This window comes from Cyprinus carpio, chromosome A9, assembly GCF_018340385.1.
Source record: "Cyprinus carpio isolate SPL01 chromosome A9, ASM1834038v1, whole genome shotgun sequence".
NCBI lineage: Eukaryota > Metazoa > Chordata > Actinopteri > Cypriniformes > Cyprinidae > Cyprinus > Cyprinus carpio.
The window spans coordinates 29,389,747-29,412,191 of record NC_056580.1 but is presented as its reverse complement, the minus strand read 5'-3'; the positions used below and the strand labels follow the sequence as shown (position 1 = coordinate 29,412,191).

At 38.2% G+C, this 22,445-nt stretch overlaps 1 protein-coding gene across 1 annotated transcript; it reads right to left on the bottom strand.

Annotated features, from left to right (window-relative positions):
* Positions 1–16,331: 16,331 nt before the first annotated feature.
* LOC122134288 (protocadherin-8-like) lies at positions 16,332–21,532 on the bottom strand. Its single transcript, XM_042764393.1, has 4 exons — positions 19,085–21,532; positions 18,927–18,997; positions 17,772–17,905; positions 16,332–16,895 (listed from the first exon to the last, which is right to left on the bottom strand). Exons 1-4 carry the CDS (start codon positions 21,401–21,403, stop codon positions 16,597–16,599), a joined length of 2,823 nt encoding a protein of 940 aa, XP_042620327.1. The 5' UTR covers positions 21,404–21,532; the 3' UTR covers positions 16,332–16,596.
* Positions 21,533–22,445: the final 913 nt, after the last annotated feature.

Here is a 22,445-nt window from a genome sequence, read left to right as displayed (position 1 = left end):
CCCTGCTAGTGGGGAGAAATTGATCACAGGCTGCTTCAGATCTCTCAAGGGACAAGGGGTGTAGCTGAATTTGCAATTGAGTTCCGCACGTTAGCTACTGAGAGCGGTTGGGACCAACGAGCCCTGAGAGCAGCGTTCCACCACGCCCTGTCCCCTGAACTCAAGGATGAACTGGCCTTCCGGGAGCCGGCTCCCGACCTAGAGTCCCTTATTGACATTTCTATCAGGGTGGACAACCGCATTCGAGAGCGCAGACGGGAACGCTGTGGGGAGGTCCGGCTGCCCGAGCCCCAAGTTTGTAGCAGTACCCTTGATGCACCTCCACTCCCCAGGAATTTCGAGGAAACCCATGCAACTGGGGAGGACCAGACTGTCACAAGCCGAGAGGGAACGACGCATGAGGGAGAAGTGCTGTTTGTACTGTGGTAAGCCAGACCACTTCAGGTCCAACTGCCCTGAGCTGATGGGAAAAGACAACTCTCGTCCGAGAAGAGGGGGGCTGGGACGAGAGTAATCACATTCCCCCAACCAACAGGTTTCTGGGGTTTCACTCAATGTGTCACTGAAATGGATTATACTTTAGCCAGACACCCACCATCATAAGCTACGGGCCTCTTTCTAGATTCAGGGGCTGCTGGAGATACAGTTTATGGATTATACTTTATCCTTGGTTTCCCAGACACCTAAGAATTCAGCCCATCTCTGTTAGTTTTTCCGAGTTTCAAGTCTGACTCCCCCCTGATGCTGCCCCATAACTGCATTGGTTGTTACGATCCACCAAGCTAACTGTGCAACCTCCTGCGCCACAGATCTGCTACCAGGTACCTGTACCCCTCCTCGAGGGAGACTTTATTCCCTCTCTGCCCCAGAAAGAGCTGCCATGGAAGAAATATATCAGTGATGCACTTAACAAATGGATTTATCCGTCCATCTACATCACCGGCAGGGGCTGGATTTTTCTTTGTGGGAAGAAGGATGGTGGTCTTCGTCCGTGCATTGACTACCGGGGCCTTAATCGCATCACAGTAAGGAAACCGTTATCCACTGCCACTAATGACCACGGCCTTCGAACTCCTTCAAGGGGCAACCATTTTCACGAAGTTGGATCTTCGGAATGCCTACCACCTTGTAAGGATACGAGAAGGAGATGAATGGAAGACTGCTTTTAACACACCTAAAGGACACTATGAGTATCAGGTAATGCCCTTTGGACTAGTCAATGCTCCAGCAGTTTTTTCAGGCACTTATTAATGATGTGCTACGGTGATATGCTTGACAAGTTTGTGTTTGTATATCTTGATGATAATCCTCATCTTCTCTCGTTCCTATCAAGAACATGTTCAACATGTCCGTACTGTCCTGTCCCCAACTGCTGAAGAATGGACTCTTTGTCAAGTTGGAGAAGAGCGAATTTCATGTCCCCACTGTATCTTTCCTTGGTTTTTATAGTCTCTAGTGGCAAGGTCCAGATGGATCCCGGCAAGATCCAGGCAGTTCTTAATTGGCCCCAACCATGCTCGGCCAAGGAGGTCCAACGCTTTTTGGGATTTGCCAATTTTTACCGGAGATTTATTAGGAACTTTAGTGCTATTTGCCGAACCCCTGACCGCTCTTACCAAGAAGACATCAAGCCCTTTTAAGTGGACTGAGAGGGCAGATGCAGGCATTCAAACCGACTCAAGCAGCTCTTCACGTCTGCACCCATTCTGACTCTCCCAGATCCTGAGTTGCCATTTGTTGTCGAGGTGGATGCTTCGGACGTTGGGGTAGGAGCTGTTCTGTCACAGAGGGCTAGAAATGACCACAAACTTCACCCTTGTGCTTACTTCTCACGACGACTCTCCCCAGCCGAGAAGAATTATGACATTGGTAACCGGGAACTGTTGGCAATAAAGCTGGCACTTGAGGAGTGGAGACAGTGGCTGGAGGGGGCCAAGCACCCATTCCTTATCTGGACAGACCACAGAAACCTCACCTATACCCGTGAGGCCAAGAGGTTAACTTCACGTCAGGCTCGTTGGGCCCTCTTCTTTAATCGTTTTGATTTTACCCTCTCATATCGCCCAGGTTCTAAGAACTCAAAGCCTGACGCCCTCTCAAGACTATTCGTTACACCAGAAGTGGAGGGCGAACCCGAGCCTATCCTACCCAGCTCCAGAGTGGTTGCATCTATTCAGTGGGGAGTTGAGACCGCAGTTAAGAGGGCCCAACAGCAACATCCTGACCCAGGTAATGGCCCACCCGGGCGCCTTTTTGTACCTGATACTGTGCGTTCTGATGTGTTACAGTGGGGCCATGCTTCTCTTTCTTCGGGCCATCCTGGGAGCACAAGGACATTGAAACTCATCCAGAGAAGGTTTTGGTGGCCCAACATGCAACGAGACGTTCGGGCTTTTGTTGCTGCATGTGCTGTGTGTGCCCAGAACAGGAACCCAGAAGCCACCCTCATGGCCTGTTGCACCCACTACCCATCCCTAGACGCCCCTGGTCCCACATATCTTTGGACTTTGTAACTGGTCTACCCAAGTCTCAAGGTAACTCTGTAATTCTGGTGGTGGTAGACCGATTTTCTAAAGCCTGTCACCTAATACCATTACCCAAGATCCCCACAGCAGGCCAGACTGCAGAATTGTTGATGCGACATGTTTTCAGAATCCATGGCTTTCCCCAAGATATAGTGTCTGACCGGGGATCACAATTCACCTCCCGATTCTGGAGGTCTTTCGGTAACCTCATTGGGGCATCCATTAGCCTGTCCTCTGGATTTCACCCCCAATCTAATGGACAGACTGAGAGGGTCAACCAGGAGATTGAGAAGACTCTTAGATGCCTGGTGTCTAACAATCAGACCGCCTGGAGCTCTCAGTTGATCTGGGCTGAGTTTTGCACACAACACTTTACACCACTCTTCCTTAGGCATGTCCCCTTTTGAATGTCAGTTTGGTTTCCCCCCCCCTCTGTTCCCTGAACCAGATCCCGAGGTCTGTGTACCAGCTGCGGCTCAACTCGTCCAGAGGTGTCGAAGGGCGTGGAGGAGAGCACGAGCAGCCCTATTAAGAGCCACTCGACAACAGCAGAGGCATGCTAACCAGCACTGTAGAATTGGACCATCCTTCAGGCCAGGACAGAGAGTGTGGCTATCCACTAGGGATTTACCTCTGCATGTTGAGTCTCGAAAATTAGCGCCTCGCTTCATTGGGCCCTTCAAGATCCTCAAGAGGATCAACCCAGTATCCTACCGACTCCTCCTACCCAAGTCCATGCGCATTCACCCTACCTTTCACATCTCCCGTTTAAAACCTGTAATCTATTCTCCTTTGTCCCCATCTAGGAAACCCCCTCCACTTCCTCGCATCATTGGGGGTCAGCCGGCCTATACCGTGAGTGGACTGTTGGACTCTCGCCAGGTCCGTGGGAAGACCCAGTATCTTGTGGACTGGGAGGGGTATGGCCCAGAGGAGCGGGTCCTGGGTGCCAGCCCGAGATATCCTCGATCCAGATCTCATCAGGGAGTTCCGCCGTCATAGTCAACACCGCTAAGGGAACGTCAGGAGCCGTTCGTGGAGGAGGGGCTCCTGTAAGGCTCCAGCCTCTAGTTGCTGCCCATGTAATGACTCTCCCAACCATTAGTTGGCGCTGTCACTCATGAGGTGTAATGACTCTCCCATCCACTAGGTGGCCCAGCCATTGTAGAACTCTCTGGGTCATCACTAATTAGGAATTGATTTCTACCACCTGCTGGTCATTATCTTGTTGGTGTTCTGCCTATTTAAGTGTGCCTCTTCCTTAGACTTGTGTTCAATCTTGAGCTAACCTATCGTGTGTAATCCTTGCCTAGAAAGTCAAGCTTGGTAAACTTCTGGTTTTGTTACTGTTCTTTTTTTGTTTTTGTATTTTCACTGAGGAAGCACGGCTTCTCTTATGTTGTTCTTTGGGAACTTGGAGCCTACAGTAAAACCCTTTTGTTTGATTGACAAAAGCCTGCTTGTTATCCTTCTGCTCTTTGGGTCCAACGGATATCTATCACTCACCATAGCCCAGTGGTAAACAGGGAGCTCAGTTGACTAGAAGTCCTGAGTTCGATTCCAGCTTCAGACACCCTTTACACTGTTGCTGAATTTTTTATTATTTTTTATTTTTTATTTTATCTCAGTGCAATGTTAAACTTTAGCAATAATAACCCTGGTTAAAACTGTGTAATCCATATGGATGAAATTTTGATGCAATTAAAATACATGCATTTAAAATTTATATATTTGTTTCTCAAATAGTAGAACATACTATTATGTGTTTGATTCACAATGAAAGCAACAACTAATAAAATGTGTACCGTAAATGCAATGCAAGTCATTTTAGATAAAACCGTTTGCCAAATGCATAAATGCAAACGTAAATGTAAAATTTAGGCATATATATATATATAGAGAGAGAGAGAGAGAGAGAGAGAGAGCAAAACAAAACGGTTCTGTGATGAAAAGATCGGCAGTGCTGTTGTATCTGTTTACAACCTTCATCATATTTGTCAAAGTCAACAAAAGCACAGCAGTCATGCCAGCACTAGAATAAACAGAGTGTGGAGGTGGATGACAGCCTGATGCTACCGAATATGACACTCATGTCATTCCTCACATGAAAAGCCTCTTGTTCTTAGTCACAATGAGAAAGCAATTAAGGGCATCTTCAAAACTGGAGTGCAGAGGGACTGAATACTGAGAGCAGAAAAACAACAACAAAGGCATGAATTACGTCCAAGGACATGAAACTATGCAGGCCAACAAATGCATGTACAGTATTCAGTTTTTGTCCTTTGCCATGGGAAAAATTAAAATAATGGCCATGTCTGCAAATGGTTGTACAGAAAAATAGAAAAGAAAACATGATTATTAAAATCTTTTCCTATTTACAAGTATTAAAAGTCCCAGTTATTACACAAACATGACATGCTTGTGAATGTTTAGTTTACTTGTTAATAATTCCCTCATTTTCAGCATGTTTTCATTTTTGAGTGAACTATTCCTTTAAATTGGTCAGATTAGTGGCACCAAATCTTAAAGATGAAAAGCCAAGATGTTGATGAGTTTGCTTTTTCATCAGATTTGTAGCATTGCATCAGTGTCTCAGCAATGGATGCTCTGCAGTGAATGGGTGCCGTCAGAATGAGAGTCCAAACAGCTGATAAAAACATCACAATAATCCACAAGTAATCCACACCACTCCAGTCCATCAGTTAACATCTGGAGAAGAAAAAAGCTGAAACAAATCCAGCATTAAGACGTTTTTAAATAAAATATGAGTCCATAATCCATAATAACACTTCCTCCAGTCAAAAAGTGCTTGTTCTGTGCAGATTTCTCTCCTGATTCAGACCAGACCACTTTTTCACAATGCTGGATTAGTTTCAGCTTTTGTCTTCTCCAGATGTTAACTGATGGACTGGAGTGCTGTGGATTACTTGTGGATTATTGTGATGTTTTTATCAGCTGTTTGGACTCTCATTCTGACGGCACCCATTCACTCCAGAGCATCCATTGGTGTTGATTGGATCTGAACTGTCGATTTCAGTCAGCTCTTGTCAGATTTGCGCTTTTCTTTGGCAAGACTTCCATGACACTGAACACAGTTACATTTCGAGCACTTCAGAGAACAATGCTTCCCAGCTGCCGCAGACACCCGAAGATGACTGAAGATGAGAGGTGAGTCATAATTGTTGGTCATTAGGTCCGAACGCACAAAACATTCAACTCCAATCAGCCTCAAAGCCAATCAGTGAAGATGAATTTTGTTCAGAGCATAAAAGGATGTGACAACGGACTCTAGGCTTGTTTGTCCAAGTGCACATGAAAAAATGAGCGATCTGTAGCTTCTTAAATGACGTGTGCAATTAATGATGAAAGAGAGGGAACAGCAGTGGTGTTGTTCAAAACAAAATCACTTGAATCGCTTCTGAAATGAATTATTACATATATTACATAACAGATGTCTAAAAGATCTTAACATATTATCTTCTCATAAAATATCACTAAATTGTCTGATTTATTTGTTAACATCATTAATGTGATGATGTTAAACTTCCTGCTTCGAATTCAATTAATAACTTATTTCTATTTCTATTTATTTTGATACTGCTGTGCTCGGTTGGAATTTAATAGGGAATTACAGAATACAGGAATGCTACTGTAATGGAAATCACAACATGGGCTCAGGAATACTTCCAGAAAACATTGTCGGTGAACACAATCCACCGTGCCATTCGCCGTTGCCGGCTAAAACTCTATAGGTCAAAAAAGAAGCCATATCTAAACATGATCCAGAAGCGCAGGTGTTTTCCTCTGAGCCAAGGCTCATTTAAAATGGACTGTGGGCAAAGTGGTAAACTGTTCTGTGGTCAGATGAACCAAAATTTGAAGTTCTTTTTGGAAAACTGGGACGCCATGTCATCCGGACTAAAGAGGACAAGGACAACCCAAGTTTTTATCAGCGCTCAGTTCAGAAGCCTGCATCTCTGATGGTATGGGGTTGCATGAGTGTGTGTGGCATGGGCAGCTTACACATCTGGAAAGGCACCATCAATGCTGAAAGGTATATCCAAGTTCTAGAACAACATATGCTCCCATCCAGACATGCATTTTCCAACGTGACAATGCCAGACCACATACTGCATCAATTACAACATCATGGCTGTGTAGAAGAAGGATCCGGGTACTGAAATGGCCAGCATGCAGTCCAGATCTTTCACCCAGAGAAAACATTTGGTGCATCATAAAGAGGAAGATGCAACAAAGAAGACCTAAGACAGTTGAGCAACTAGAAGCCTGTATTAGACAAGAATGGGACAACATTCCTATTCCTAAACTTGAGCAACTTGTCTCCTCAGTCCCCAGACGTTTGCAGACTGTTATATAAAGGAGAGGGGATGCCACACAGTGGTAAACATGGCCTTGTCCCAACGTTTTTGAGATGTGTTGATGCCATGAAATTTAAAATCAACTTATTTTTCCCTTAAAATGATATATTTTCTCAGTTTAAACATTTGATATGTCATCTATGTTGTATTCTGAATAAAATATTGAAATTTAAAACTTCCACATCATTGCATTCTGTTTTTATTCACAATTTGTACAGTGTCCCAACTTTTCTGGAATCGGGTTAGTACCAATTCACTTGTTAGTCATTCCATTTTATTGGTAACAGGCTCTATATTAGTGTCTTATTATTCTAATTGTGTTTATTGATTAAATATGAGATTTTTCAGGCAGTAAATGTGGATTTTTCATATAAATTTCAGGATTGCTGGTCTTGACTACAACACTAGTACATTATACAGGAAAGTACTATTTCAGTCTTTCTGTTTCAAAACTGAGTTAATTGCAGTTTCTTTGTAACTATTTGCGAAATTTAGCAATTTCTGATTTAAAATTGTTTCTATGACTATTGTTTTTTTTGCATTGTTTTTAAGGCTTCTCACATTTAGCTATTTTTTATTTCTTTTCCAGTTCATGATTAAAGGATAAGGTTTTAAAGTCACAACAAACCCCCTTATATTAGCATGCTTTCTATGATTTTTAACAGTCTCTTGTGTTTTGAAGCGTTCAAGTCTTCAGACTTACAGAAACACAAAGAGAAAGGAGCACACAACAAAAAACATTATTCCAGGCTTCTAATAGAGTTTTATATCGCATACTTAGATATTATTTGGACACAAGTCGTGTCTCATTTGAGGCTACACTACTGAAATGTTGACTAGGTGTTTCTTTTTCCCCTAAAATGGGTCATGCCTGCAAAAAACAATGAGACACGGCAGAGATGTCCTCCTCTGCTCTCATCTCCTCCTCCTCACAATATCTACTAAATAAATGACAGGAGATTCATAAACTAGGGCATTAGGTTCATTATCTCATCAGTATATTTATTCGACAGCAATAAAGCTCATCTGAAATGCATTCGAGATGTGTGAGCTCCCTCTGTTGGCCTTCAGGATTCAGATGGACTCTACCATAGTTCAAGTTTAGAGTTAAGGTTCAAATCTATGGAAGCACCTGAGAGGCCATGCGGTATTTATTTATTTATTTGTCTTATTTTTTGTTTCGTAGTCAGGACTGGAGGTAAGATAAATGATTTCATTATATTATTTTCTAAGATAAAACTGTGGTAAACAAAAATATTTTCACGGCACTGATCCCCCTGCTGTTACGGTTTTCACCACTTGGTGGCAGTGTTTACTTTTCTACGTAAGGGGAAATACTACTTATTAGCACACGAATGTGAGAGGGAATGATGACACAAGTGTTTGTTTTATATAGTTCTTTTTCCCATACAATTATATATACTGTTTTTAATAATGAATAATAATAATAATAATAATAATAATAATAATAATAATAATAATAATATATATATATATGTATTATATAATAATAATAATAATAATAATAATATATATATATATATATTATTATATATAATAGCAAATCAGCATATTAGAATGATTTCTGAAGATCATGTGACTTTTAAATATAAAAAATATTTCACAATTTTACTGCTTATTTTATATATTTTAAATCAAATAAATGCAGGCTTGGTGATATATATATATATATATATATATATGTTTCAAAATGTTCAATAAATATATATATATATATATTAATATATATATATATATATAAAAATGTTCAAAATATATATGCTAAAATATTTTTCAATGTATATATATATATATATATATATATATGTTTATATCTGTTTGTGTGTGTGTGTGTGTGTGTGTGTGTGTTTGTGTGTGTGTGTGTGTGTGTGTGTGTGTTTGTGTGTGTTTAGGTATAGGTTTAAGTAGAAATATGAACTAACATTCTGGGAACCAATAACTGGTTATAAAGGTATTAATTAGCAAATGCTCTGTTATTCTGTTATTTTTTCAGCAGAGCACATATAATTATAACATAACTCTATGCTCAGTCCCCTGGTAAGCTCTAATTTTAAGACTTGTGTAATAATTAAACCATGCGGCTGTTTCAGTAGTTTGATGACATGATAGTGTTTTGATTGCCGTGATTGTGAGCTTTCTTGGGCAGAGCCTCCCAGCCTTTCATCCTTATATTATACTGGATATCATTATCAGTAATAATGGGCATTATATATAGTGGTTATTTTTTTCCAGTTAATAGTGTGAGTGAAAAACAGATTCAGTTTCCAGCTTCCTTTCAAACTGAAACTGCATTTAATTTGATATTGCTTTAATTGGATGCGATGAAAATAGGAGAGAGTGTTATATTGTTATGGAGAAGTGTGAGTGAGATGAAGCGCACTGCTTTTGAAAGTTCATAAATATGCATTCAGCTACCAGCCTCATCAACACAACTGAGAAAACATGTAATCGTACATTGTGTTTTATATCCTTAAAAATAACCAAATGTGTAAAGCTGCGTTTGACACCCCCAGTGTTTTATTTCATTTCGAAAACTCTGTTTTTAAGGTTTAATAAAGTAAATACAAAAACTTACCCCACTGAGGTAAACAAACACCTGGCATTGCATCAGTGTCTCAGCAATGGATGCTCTGCAGTGAATGGGTGCCGTCAGAATGAGAGTCCAAACAGCTGATAAAAACATCACAAGTAATCCACAACACTCCAGTCCATCCGTTAACATCTGGAGAAGACTCTCTTTCTGACGGCACCCATTCACTGCAGAGCATCCATTGGTGAGCAAGTGATTTCAATGCTACATTTCTCCAAATCTGTTCTGATGAAGAAACAAACTCATCATCTTGGATGACCTGAGGGTGAGCAAATTTTCAGCAAATTTTCTTTTACTATTCCTTTAAATCTGCTTAATGGTATTTCCTCATAAGTACATTGCTTTAATTAAAAAATTGAGATGTACAGATTTGAAATGGACAAACATGAATATTATGAAAGTTGTTTGTTTATACAGAGGCTCTTACATGATATTTCCTTTTACCATTCAAACCGTCTGGGGAGAGCTCAAAATGACATATTTCTGCAAATGTAATAACAGAAATTTGGTTAAAAATTGCTTTTAGGTGCAAGAAAGGCCCCCCAAAACGGCGGTGCTGTTTATGTTCAGTAAGTATTGCAAGATTTCATTCTCATGGGCCTCACTAACGCCGGTAATAACATGAGAAGCACACGCTTGAAAGCTGAAAGCCTGTTTTTGCTCATTCAGTCACTGGTTCATGAGAGGAAACATTCATTATAAAGCAATTTCAGTCCCTAATCCTGTCAGGATTAAAAACATTTACAAAAAATTACTGTTTGACCTGCATTTCTCCTACATTATTGTGGGACCCATGCTTTTAGATTTTAGTACTTCCTACTAGGTTTGCATTTCATTGTCTTATTCTTGTTATTTTATTTATTGATTTATTATTAAATTTCATGTTTGCATGAATGTTTATTGGTTTGCATTTCAAGTAACTAAAACTAAAAAAAAAAAAAAAAAAATATATATATATATATATATATTTATTTCTGCTAGTGAAACATGATGTACTGTTAACTATTGAAATACTGTATTATGTTGACTAAAATAAAATGACTAACTTTATCATAAAAACAGAAGATATAAACATAAAAACTTATTCAAAATATGAATAAATTATAATAAACATGTTTAAGTACCTAGAATTTTTGTGATATATATGTGTTTTTTTTTGTTTATTTTTGTGTTTGTTAATTTGTATATGTTGTTTGTTATTTTGTTTGGTTGTTGATTGGTTTTTTGATTTTTTGGTATTTGGTAATAACAATTATTAAATAATAATCAATAATAATTATGAGGATCATGAGGTAAAAATGAATTATAATAAATAAATATTTATTCTAATGTGTTGTTTTTTGGTCTGAGGTACTGTAAGTGATGAGACATTTTTATATTCAACAAAAGCTCAATAAGAGACTTGTTGGGGAAGAATACAAATATGATAATTATAGAGTACCAAACAGCTTTCATGTACTTTACCATACAAGACATTTCAATCACAATCTTTCCTTTTATTTATTTAGTTATTTGTTGGTGGAAAATTACATATAATGGCACAGTGATTTATGAAAACCATCAACAAAACTACTCGGAAAAGCACAACATGTATTTTATCAGTAAGTATGCATTTCTAGTAACTGCTATTGCAATACAAAACACATTTTTTATAAATGTCAGCATTTGGACCGATAATCTACCTTTAGAAGTTCAACATCATCTCTTTAATGGGCTTAAATATGAAACATAATTACCCACATTCAAAACAATTTCACTAACGTAGAAATAATTGAGCAATTTACTTTTCTCATAATGCATGATATGGATTAATTATCTTTCATTATAGACGAACAGACCCGTGGCTTGAATTGCTGAGGCCTGTTTAGTTTAATCTCAATAACACCAGCACACTTTATAGAGATATATGAAGGATCGTAGCCACGGAAGTTGCTTAAATACATATTTAAGATGTAATATTTTACTCTTCAGGACATCTGTTGAACAGTGTTGTAGGATCTGGAGGTTTTCATGACACAAGGCAAGGAATATAAAGCCTTTTCTCTGTATTGCATGTTCATATGTCTGTCCATGAGTCAAAGATGAAACTACGAGCTCTGGGTGAACAAATCCTCTTCTTTTGCCTTAAAGGAACAGTACGCTAAAAACGAAAACATGCTGTAAATGTGCTCACCCTCAGGCCATCCGAGATTAAGATGAGTTTGTTTCTTCATCAGATTTGGAGAAATGCAGCATTGCATCACTTGCTCACAATTGGAGTGAATGGGTGCCATCAGAATGAGAGTCCAAACAGCTGATAAAAACATCACAATAATCCACAGCACTCCAGTCCATCAGTTAACATCTGGAGAAGACAAAAGCTGAAACAAATCCAGCATTACGATGTTTTTTTTTTTTTTTTTTGTAATGAAATGATGTTCCAGTACCAAAATGACAAATACAGTTACATTACCTTATTAAACTGACACAAGATACATGATGCATTTAATATATTTTCATTGTTGAATGGTCAGTCGAGACGCTATGAGGTTTTGTGTCTGTTTAATGCATTAAGATCAAATGTATCCGAACTAATGGAAACAGAAGCACATGAAAAATTGAGTTACACTGCAAGTAAAAGACTATTCCTAAACTGAACTTATTTTTAGATTAAATATCCATTAGGTGTGGTGAAAAAGACATTTTGGTGTCTTGTAAACTCACTCGAACATGCTTTAACATGTTCAAATCTGTTTGTTGGGAGAGTTTTGAAGGGCTTCAGCTGCAGAACTCTAATAGTTTTAACCCTGTTGTTAATTTGGCCTTTCAGCATCATGACCTCTTTCTGTGCCTCTCTTCTGACCTATATGGAAAACACTGAGAGAAGATACAATAAACCATTTCATGTGCTATTGATGTTTTTGTGCAGTTGCCCTTCATATCCAATTGGAGATCTGTCATATCCCATCAGCTATGAGCAATTACTAACAAAAGGATGATGGCACCGTTCCTCTTGTTATTTGCACGAGTGAAAACATCCCTTTAGGCCAAAGTGAAATGAAAGAATGTTCCTGTTTATTTATTTATTTATTTAGTTTTCATCAACAGCTCACGTTGTAGAATGAAAGCACCTATAAGATGAATGATTCATAGCGTTTTTTATTTATTTATTTGATTGTGCTGTGCTATTCCTGTTCTGGAGTTACACAACCTTCACATTAAAAGTGTAATCCTGCATGATTTGTATATGGTAAAGGCCTAATGAGAACAGTCCAAACCAGTTTATTTCAGAGGGATGACACAATTTATGAATTTATGGATCTATTCGTCTTCAGCATGAGCTTTAAATGACAGAATAGGCCATTGCATGTTTGAATGCCACTATATTCAAACTCAAACTGTCTAGAAAATAACTAGAAAATTACTATATATATATATATAATATATAATATATATAGTTTATGCATTTAAACGTATTCATGAATTAATATTTCATATTTTTTTCTACTGTTGTTTTTATGTATTTTGACACCAGGGGTGTATTCCAGAAAGCAAGGTTAACTTACCGCCAGATAAACCTTGAACTCTTGGTTGGTTAACCCCAAACTTGCTTACTCTGGGTATGTCGGTTCCAAAACACCTGTGAGGAGTTAGTTTAATCAACCTCCTATTAGTAACCCAGAGTTAATGTGCGCGCACGGCGAGTACATAAAGACATTTTCAATGGATCGTCGATTTCAGGAGTCAACATTGAAACCCAAGGAGAAAAAAAGCGAGCTACATACTTCGGTGAAACTGAGTTGGAGGTTTTAATGCTTGCTTATGAAGACTATAAGCCCATTATAACTAAAAACAATACTGCTGCATCATCAAAAGAAAGAGAGTTGACTTGGCAAAAAATAACGGACAGGGTAAATGCGTGAGTTTATAAAATTATAAATGGGCTATTTTCCCCTTTCATTGTGACGCAAAAATTCTTTGGGGCATGTAATAAAAATAGACAAGTATTTACTTGTTGGCCTCCATACATTTCTTAATATTACAGTAGTAATGCACATAACTGGCTAGTAATATGTTGGCTTCTTGCTTTATCAGGTGTAATCCTTCTGGAGCCAGAAGAAGTGTGAGCCAAGTCAAAATGAAACACAAAAACATTCTCCAGCAAGGTAATATTTTCTAAACTTACTAAAGTTGTTACTGACGCCATGTAATTTAGTATTTAATGTAATTTAGTTTTTAATGTCCTTCTGTATTAGTTGTATTTGTTTGAGAATATACATTGAGTATTGAATATGCATGATTATCTTATTGGTTTAATTATCTGGCAGTTGCTGATGGCGACATTGTATTATTGGATCCTCCTGCAACACCACACTCTGTCACAGTGATTATTATCTTAAGGTTTCTGTTTGCTAGACCAAGCATCCTTCCTTATTTTCACTGTAGGATGAAGATGAAGAGACCACTTCTGCTGTGACAGAAACAGAAAATGTGGGGAGGCCCATAGAGGTATGAGGCATCGAATGCATTCCCCCTTTTTTTACATAAGAGAATAAATTGTCATTGTCATTTTACAGAATATGGCAGGAGATTTTAATACAGATGAGGGTCCATCTACCTCCACACAGAATCTTAGCAGTGTAAGAAATGTTCTGCAGTTCTCCTTCTTCATTTAAATATTTGGTCTGTGTTTGTATTACAGACTTTATCAGTCATGTTTAATTATTCTGTCTTTTAGTTGCCTGCCAAAGAGCTGTATAAGGTCCACCTTCAAAAGCAAATCAGAATAAAAAGACATGGAGATGGACCTTATACAGCTTCAAATGGATAAGAAAAGGCTTAACCTAAAAAAGGTCAGACTTGAAATTGAATTGCTGGAGCACCAGCTTAAGGTGGAAACAGTGTGTGAACATTAATCTGTCTTTTGTTGTTGAATGAAATCTAAAGCAATAAATACAAATGTCTTTTGTTACAGGAAATAAAGAAACAATGAACAACACTTGACTGTTAACTGGTTTTAATTAAAGTGATTTCGGCAATTCATGTCTCGTACCACCCTGCCATCTCTTTGGTCTACTGGGTTCACTGGGGGTTCCTCTTGGCCATCTTCATCAAGAGATTGCCATCTCAGTGTGGCAATGTTGTGAAGAACAACACAAGCAGCTGTGATGTCACATGACCTTTCTGGGCTGACCCTGAGCCCACGCAGGCACTGAAACCTTGCCTTCCGGATGCCTATGGTCATTTCCACCTTGACCCGTGTTCTGCTGTGGTCCAGGCTCAGGTTCAGGGTAGGGCGTCATCATATAGGGCAGACAAGGGTACCCTCTGTCCCCCAGCAAGTAACCATTGAAGTGTCCTATAAAGGTAGTTAAAATGTATAATTGCATTAAAAAAAAAACAAAAACAAAAAAACATTGTGTAAGGCAAAACATACCCTGTTGAAATTTGTGGCACAATGATGACTCCCTAAACATTCTGACATCATGTACAGACCCTGGCCATTTGGCTTCAACATTAGTGATGAGGTGGGTTGCATCACATATTACCTAGTTAGTGGGGACCAGTAATGATTTAATGGATTAAACACCCAAACATTTAGCACCCAAAAAATCTATTGTCACCTGCACATTGATGCTGTGGATTGATTTCTTATTAACATAGTCTCCTTCATTGACTGAAGGAGCTTTAATGGGAATGTGGGTTCCATCAGTGCACCCAATCACATTTGGGAACCCTGAAACTGAAAGTTATATAATTAGAAACATTTAAAATTATTGTGACTGTATGCAGTATGGATAGATTAAGTAGTGCTATGTAATTAAAATGGTCATAGAATATCATAGAACGGACAAACCCGCCACTCTGTGAATTTATTTTGTATTCTGTATTTATTTATTTATTTATTATTACTACTCATAGTCTGTGATTGTGTAGTTGTATTATATGGCTTCTGCACCTGTTACGCTGCAACTAACTGATGATGGCCATATAATCTCTCACAGCAAGCTCTTTAACTCCACTTAAATGCCTGATTGTGTGTCTTCTAAGCCTCATTCTTCACGTGTTAATGTAAAGACGTGGCTGCTGCGTTACAAAGCAGCTCATCCAGAACAGGCCATGTGTGTGCAATAATCGGACAGGCTGGATTTGAGGACTTAACTTAATGTGTCTTCATTGTCACAATGCAGTTAATCAGCTATTAAACAAGACATTCTCAGAGGTCAGGCAACAAAATAAGCTTCTAAGTACTTTATTTGGGTCACTGAGGTGAGAAAATTATATATAATTAATATGTAGAGACTTTGCACAACTTTTCAAAGGCCTGCTTAAAAAGCAGATGCAAATAAAGAAAAGCAAATATACAAGGAAAGCATTCGACTCAAACAATCACACTGAAAAATTATCTAAATAAAACAAAGATTGTTTGAGTATGTTTTACAAGAAAAATGCTATTTCAGTCTTTCCGCTTCAAAATTGCATGCTTAATTCAATGTTATTTTCCAATTCTTTGTAATTATTTGTGAAATCTACTAGCACTTTCTGAGCGAAAATTGTTTCTATACCTTTCCTTTTTATCTTTTGGAAGATATAAAACATTTTTGAGAGATACCTAATCAGGATCTATGTGCAGCTTGAAAAAAAAAAGTAAAAGCATATTTTAAAGAATTTCTGGAAATATAAATACGATAAAAAAAAATCTCATTCCAAACAAATTCACTTAACTTTTACTAAAGACATACAAACTCATAGCTAACAACATCTACAAAAGAAATTAAATTGGTTTGTTTACTAAAGACATAATTATTCACAGAAAATCCATGGTTTTGGTGAGTCAGCAGCACAAAAAAGTGTTTGTTTTCACTGGAAAAGACATAATACAAAATATACAAATATTTACATATGAGTTTAACTCACACAGGCTGTTCTTAAATATATTTTCCTGAATTAAAAAAAAAAAAAAAAAACAAGAAAAGAAAGGAAAGGAAAAACACTTCCATTAATATTACGGCAAACCAGTATCAAAAATACTGATTGCTGAATTGCTGGGAAAGTTTCAGCTAAAATATCATATTCGACGAATCAGACTCTTATTTGATATTTAAAAAGCAGTAGCAACTTCAGATGAACCTAAAACCAGAAACGCATCCTTGACAGTCTCAGCTTGCTCTTCGACCCGCGTCTGATGGGCCGAGTATGAAGGCAGTGTTCCCGTCCGTCTCTGAGTGTTCGACATGTTGGTTTTACTGTGGCTTTCTCTCCAGGAGTGGGAACTGACGTGGGTCGTGTTGTGAACCGGTGCGAATCCGACGGTGTAGGTGCTGCCGGGAGGGACGTGCATGTTTCGGGTCTGGATAACGTGAGGTTTGCTCTTCCAGTCTCCTGCGCTGTTGCATGCACCTTAAAGAGAAAAAGGAATTTAATGCACTGCAAAAATCATTTTTTCAAAGTATCTTTTTTTTTTACTATTTGCTAGTAAACCAAGTAAATTTATCTTATTATAAAAAGATATTTTAATAAAATACAGCACTGCAAAAAAAAAAAAAAAAAATTGTCTTGTTTTCTGATTAGGCAAAAAAAAAAAAAGGAACATTGTAAACTAATTTTTATTAAAATGTGTCACATGTTCACATGTTTTATAGACAACAAATAAGGTATTTCTTTAAATGTGACGTGTACAATATAGTTTATGGAATTAAAATTTATATATATTTTAAATATTTTCAAAAACACACAAAAATGGCCAAAAAACATATTTGTTTTAATATATTTTTATACCAATACGGTATATATTTTAAACATATTTTAGCAAAAAACAAACAAACAAACAAACAAAAACATTTGATTTGATTTTTTTCATTTGTTTTTTGTTTTTTGTGCCATATGTAAAATACCTAAACATTCTTAAATCAAGATTTATTTGAGAAACTAAATCAAGTTATTAAGTCTTGTTTTCTGAAAAATGTATTAAAATTAAGTGAGTTCATGCTTAAAAACAAGACAAAAATCCACCAATTGTGTTAAAAAAATGTATTTAATTGAAAGGGAAGACAAGATTATATTTCTGAACCCATTGGCTGATATTTTTTTTTCTCTTTTTAAGGAAAACTCATTTAATTTTGATCACTTTTTCAGACATTATGTAATTTTGCATCTCAAGTAAACGTATCATGATTTAGGAATGTTTAAATGTTTGAAAATGAGACAAAAGTACTGAGAAGACAACACACTCAAAGAAAACCTTGTAAAGCTGGTCTGTCAGATAACTGTACGCACCTCTGGCCAGCGGCTGGAAGGTTGTCAGGCCTCTTTTCAGAGCGGCTCCGCTCATGTCAGAGTCGCTGTCATTGAAATCACTGTCCCCTTTGCCACTGTCCTTCACGCTCAGCTGATCTGTGTTGCTGCTGCCACTGAGAATACAATCAGATCAGAATGTTAGCGGCTGCTGAATAGCACTCTATCTGATTATTGATATTCCAATGCAGATCAAAACACTATATTCACTGGGACATGACTAATATGCCAGCGCCTCATGTTCAGTTCATGACCTGTTGTAAAAGAGAGACTAAGTCCCGATCAGAATCAAAAAGTGATCTGTTTGCATATTAAACATGTTTATAGTTATCAGTTTACGTATATTCATTGACCGTAGTTGCGAAACCATAGCGTGGTTCTAAAGTATAAGAAAGTTTTGCATTTAAACATGGAAATAAATGAGTTTTAGAATTTTTAAAAAGTTATAATGAGATATTTCAAGTGCACTATTTATAGATGACTAATTAAAGGCAAGTAAATAAGTGCTTATGATCATGTGACTCTTCATTCATATTCATTCTCAAATTCATATTCACTTGTCACTCATTTTATTGTGCTGATGATATAATCAGATTTTTTTAAAGTTACACTATAATGGAGAATAAAGTATTATTTCAGATGCACTAATCCTCAACCCAAAGTAAATGAGTGTCACTGATCATGTGACTCTTTGTACAGATGCTCAGATTCATATTCATTCTCAAATTCATGGTTATTTGTCACTCTAATTATTATGCTGGTTATATAATCTGAATATAATCATTTTAAATCGTTTTTAAATAAATGAATAGTTTTAGTAATGTTTTAATGATATTACTTTTTTTTCAATTATATCATGAAAGCATTTTTAACTAAAAGTCTCAAACTATTTTTTTTTTTTCTATTTTGATTGTTATTAAATTATAGTCTAGCAGTTAAGATGGGAATTATCCAGGGGCCTGTTTCATAAAATAAGTTTTTCAAATAAACCAGGTTTATTTCAGTTAGTCTGATTTATTGTCAGTTGATTTGGTTCAAAATAAGTCAGACTTACTGAAATAAGCCTGGCTTTTTTGGTAAACTTGTTTTATGGAACAGGCCCCCGGTAGGCAAATACACTAACTACAACATTCTTACCTCCTTTGCATACAGTATTTTTCATCTTGCCATAAAAGTGTTTGTTCAAAAGGTTTGCACGGCAGGAACAGCTATGAAAACAAAAGCTCAAAGTTAATATGCTGGCATAAATGGAAAGGTGCATCAATACAGCAAAACGTTCAGCCAGAACAACTCACCTTTTCTTCAAAATCCAGGCTTTTATCTTCATACAGAGGTTGCATTGAATCGCCTTCGTGTCTGAGGAAGGTAGGGCCGCTGTAAATGTTTGAGCCGGAAGGGCTGTTCTTGGAAAGCGGGGTTGATCCATACATGGCATCTCTCCCAAAGTTTCTTCGCCTTCGTTTGATGGTGCAAGTCACGGTGAGGATGATAATCGCAGTCAGCAACAGCACACAGCATCCAGCGAAACCAATAATCACTGCAGTCCACACATCAAACTCTAAAGTCTCTTCATTTTTGGATCGGAGTAAAATAACCACCTGGTCCTCTTGAGCACCAGTATCTGTCACCACAAACCGGACGGTTGCTGTGCTAGAAAGAGGCTGTCTTCCATTGTCAACAACTGACACTTTAATCTGCAGGATGTCTCCATATGATGCAGTGAGTTTTCGTTTCAGTACGATGTCGCCGCTATTTTTATCAATGGAAAAAAGTTTGCCATCGTCTTCTAGAATATGGAAACTAAGCTCGCTGTTCACGCCGCTGTCTTCATCTTGAGCCATCAATCTTAACGCTAAATAGCCGCTCTGAGCATTAAAGGGAATCGGGACGTCGGCGGAATTGTTTCGTAACACTGGATATGTGAAATACGGAAAGTTGTCATTCTCGTCCACCACGCAGATTCGAATTAAAGTCGTGCTTGATAATGACGGGAAACCTTTATCGCTGGCTTTGACCACGAACTCGACTTCTTTCAGAGTCTCAAAATTGAACGATCGCAGCGTGTACAAAGAGCCAGAATGAGGATCGATGGAAACGAATGTAGAAATCGGCGAACCGTCTGGCGTTTCGCTGTCGATTAGGCTGTAGGAGACTTTTCCGTTTTTCCCAACGTCGAGATCGCGTGCAACCACCGTAGTCATGTACGACCCGGGAATGTTGTTTTCTATTACTGAGATGTCATAGATGGCTTTGCTAAACATCGGTGCGTTATCGTTCTCGTCTGTGATGCGAATGGTATAATGTTTAACGGTTTTAAACGGAGGAGTTCCTAAATCCTCAGAAATCACAGTGAGGTTGTATTCTGGAATGGCTTCTCTGTCCAAAGTTGTGGTTGTTACGATCATAAAAGTGTCACTGTAGGCTTGTTGCAGCTTAAAATGCTCGTGTCCTTCTAAACTGGTCTGGACGTAGCTGTTAGGACCCGAATCTGCATCTGAGGTGCTAATGAGAGCTACGAAACTTTCTTTGGCTGCGGATTCGGTGATGAACGCCACTCCATCACTGGTGGAAGTCATTGGTTTGATGGTAATCTCAGGTGCATTATCGTTCACGTCGACGATGTCGACAATTGCCCGACAGGTAGAAGAAACCGAATTGTTGCCCAAATTGGAGGCTTGGATGTGCAACTCGTACGACTTCTTGGTCTCGTAGTCGACGGAGTCTTTGAGGGTCAGTTCTCCGGTGATGAGGTCGATCTGGAAAACACGTGTGACTTCGCTCGGGGAGCCTTCGATGAACCCGTACACGACTTCTCCGTTGACGCCGGCGTCGGGATCGAAAGCGTGCACTTTTAGCACACGTGAGCCGACGGGCGAATCTTCGCTGAGTTCCACTTTGAGCGAGTTGTGTTCGAACGTCGGGCTGTTGTCGTTAAAGTCCAGAACTCGGATGTAAATGGTCGTCGAGCCCGATTTCGCCGGAGTCCCGCCATCAGTCGCCGTCACCTCGATTGTATAAAACTCTTCGGTTTCTCTGTCAAGCGTCTTGATCAAAACAAGTTCAGCTGACTTTTCTCCATCCTCACGAGCGCTGACTTCAACGACGAAATGGTTTGTGTGTGAAATATGGTAGCTTTGAACGTAATTGTCTCCGACGTCGTGATCCACAGCGACGTCAAGCGGAAATCGTGAGTTCAGAGGTGCGTTTTCTGATATATCCAAATGCGTCTCGTTGCGTGTGAACTGAGGTGAATGATCGTTAATGTCTTTTACCTCGATCTCGACATGAATGAGCTGGAATTTTTCCTTGGAGAAGGCCACGACGTCAAAAGTTATAAGACACTGTGGAGATCGTTGACAAAGCTGCTCTCGGTCGATGACTTCTCCCACTGTTAAAAGCCCGTCGATTTGCCTCATGCGAATGATGGAGTTCGTCTTCTGTATAAACTTGAATGATGTCTCAGGATCCTCCGCTGGGTCAATTTTCAGGTCTTGAGAAAGGTTTCCAATCTCTGTCCCAGGTGCGTCTTCCTCATACGTGACGTACTTCGTTGTCGTGCAGCTGACATTGGAAATCATGCACAGAAGCATGAAGTAACTGCAGTAGAACTTCATGTCTGCAAACACTGAGTAAAGAACAGCAAACAAACAAAACACTTAAAAAGAAATGTGAGAATGAAAGCTCTTCATTCAGTCATCACTAGTACTGCTTGCAGCAGATTCTGGTGTCTCCAGCTCCCACCTATCAGATATAGGTCATGGTATATGCAAATGAGCCCGTCTGCTGACCAATGAACACTCACACACTCCTAAAATCCCCTGCTATGGCTTTCTATTGAGTCACAGCTGTTTCACACCCTGCCTGTGGGAGACCCTAATAAACAAAACTATTGTTTTCATGACAGACATACACTACCAGTCAAAAGTTTAGGCATACTTGGCTGAATTTATAAATTTTATGCTCTCAGACTCTTTTAATCTGTAGGATTCTGCTAAAATGCATGAAATTAGTTTTGTAGGCAAATATAAATTTTAGATTTCTTTAAAAAAGCTGAACCTTTATTTAAAAAAAACAAAAAAAAAAACAATATATATATAGTTTAGTTATATAAGATAAAATACAAAAATAATTTGAGATAAAATCAAAATAAATCAAAATAAAAAAAAAAGTGTGACAGTATAGACTATGATGATGTTACAAAAGATTTCTATTTTAAAATAAATACTGTTCTTTTGAAGTTTCTATACTTCAAAGAATCCTGAAAAAAAATAATAATAATGTATCACGGTTTCCACAAAAATATTGAGCAGCACAGCTGTTTTCATCATTGACGATAATCAGAAATGTTTCTCGAGCAGTAAATCATCATATTAGAATGATTTCTGAAGATCATGTGACACTGAAGACTGGAGTAATGATGCTGAAAATACATATGCGCATCACAGGAATAAATTAGATTTTACAATAAATTCACATAGAACACAGTTATTTTAAATTGTAAAAATATTTCACATTTTACTGTATTTTTGATCAAACAAAAGCAGTCTTGGTGAGACTTCTTTCAATAACCTAAAAACCGATTGTGTAAATATTGGCTAAAGCACTTCTAGAGACCAAACGGTACATCTGAGCAGAACGAAGACGCATCCAGACGCC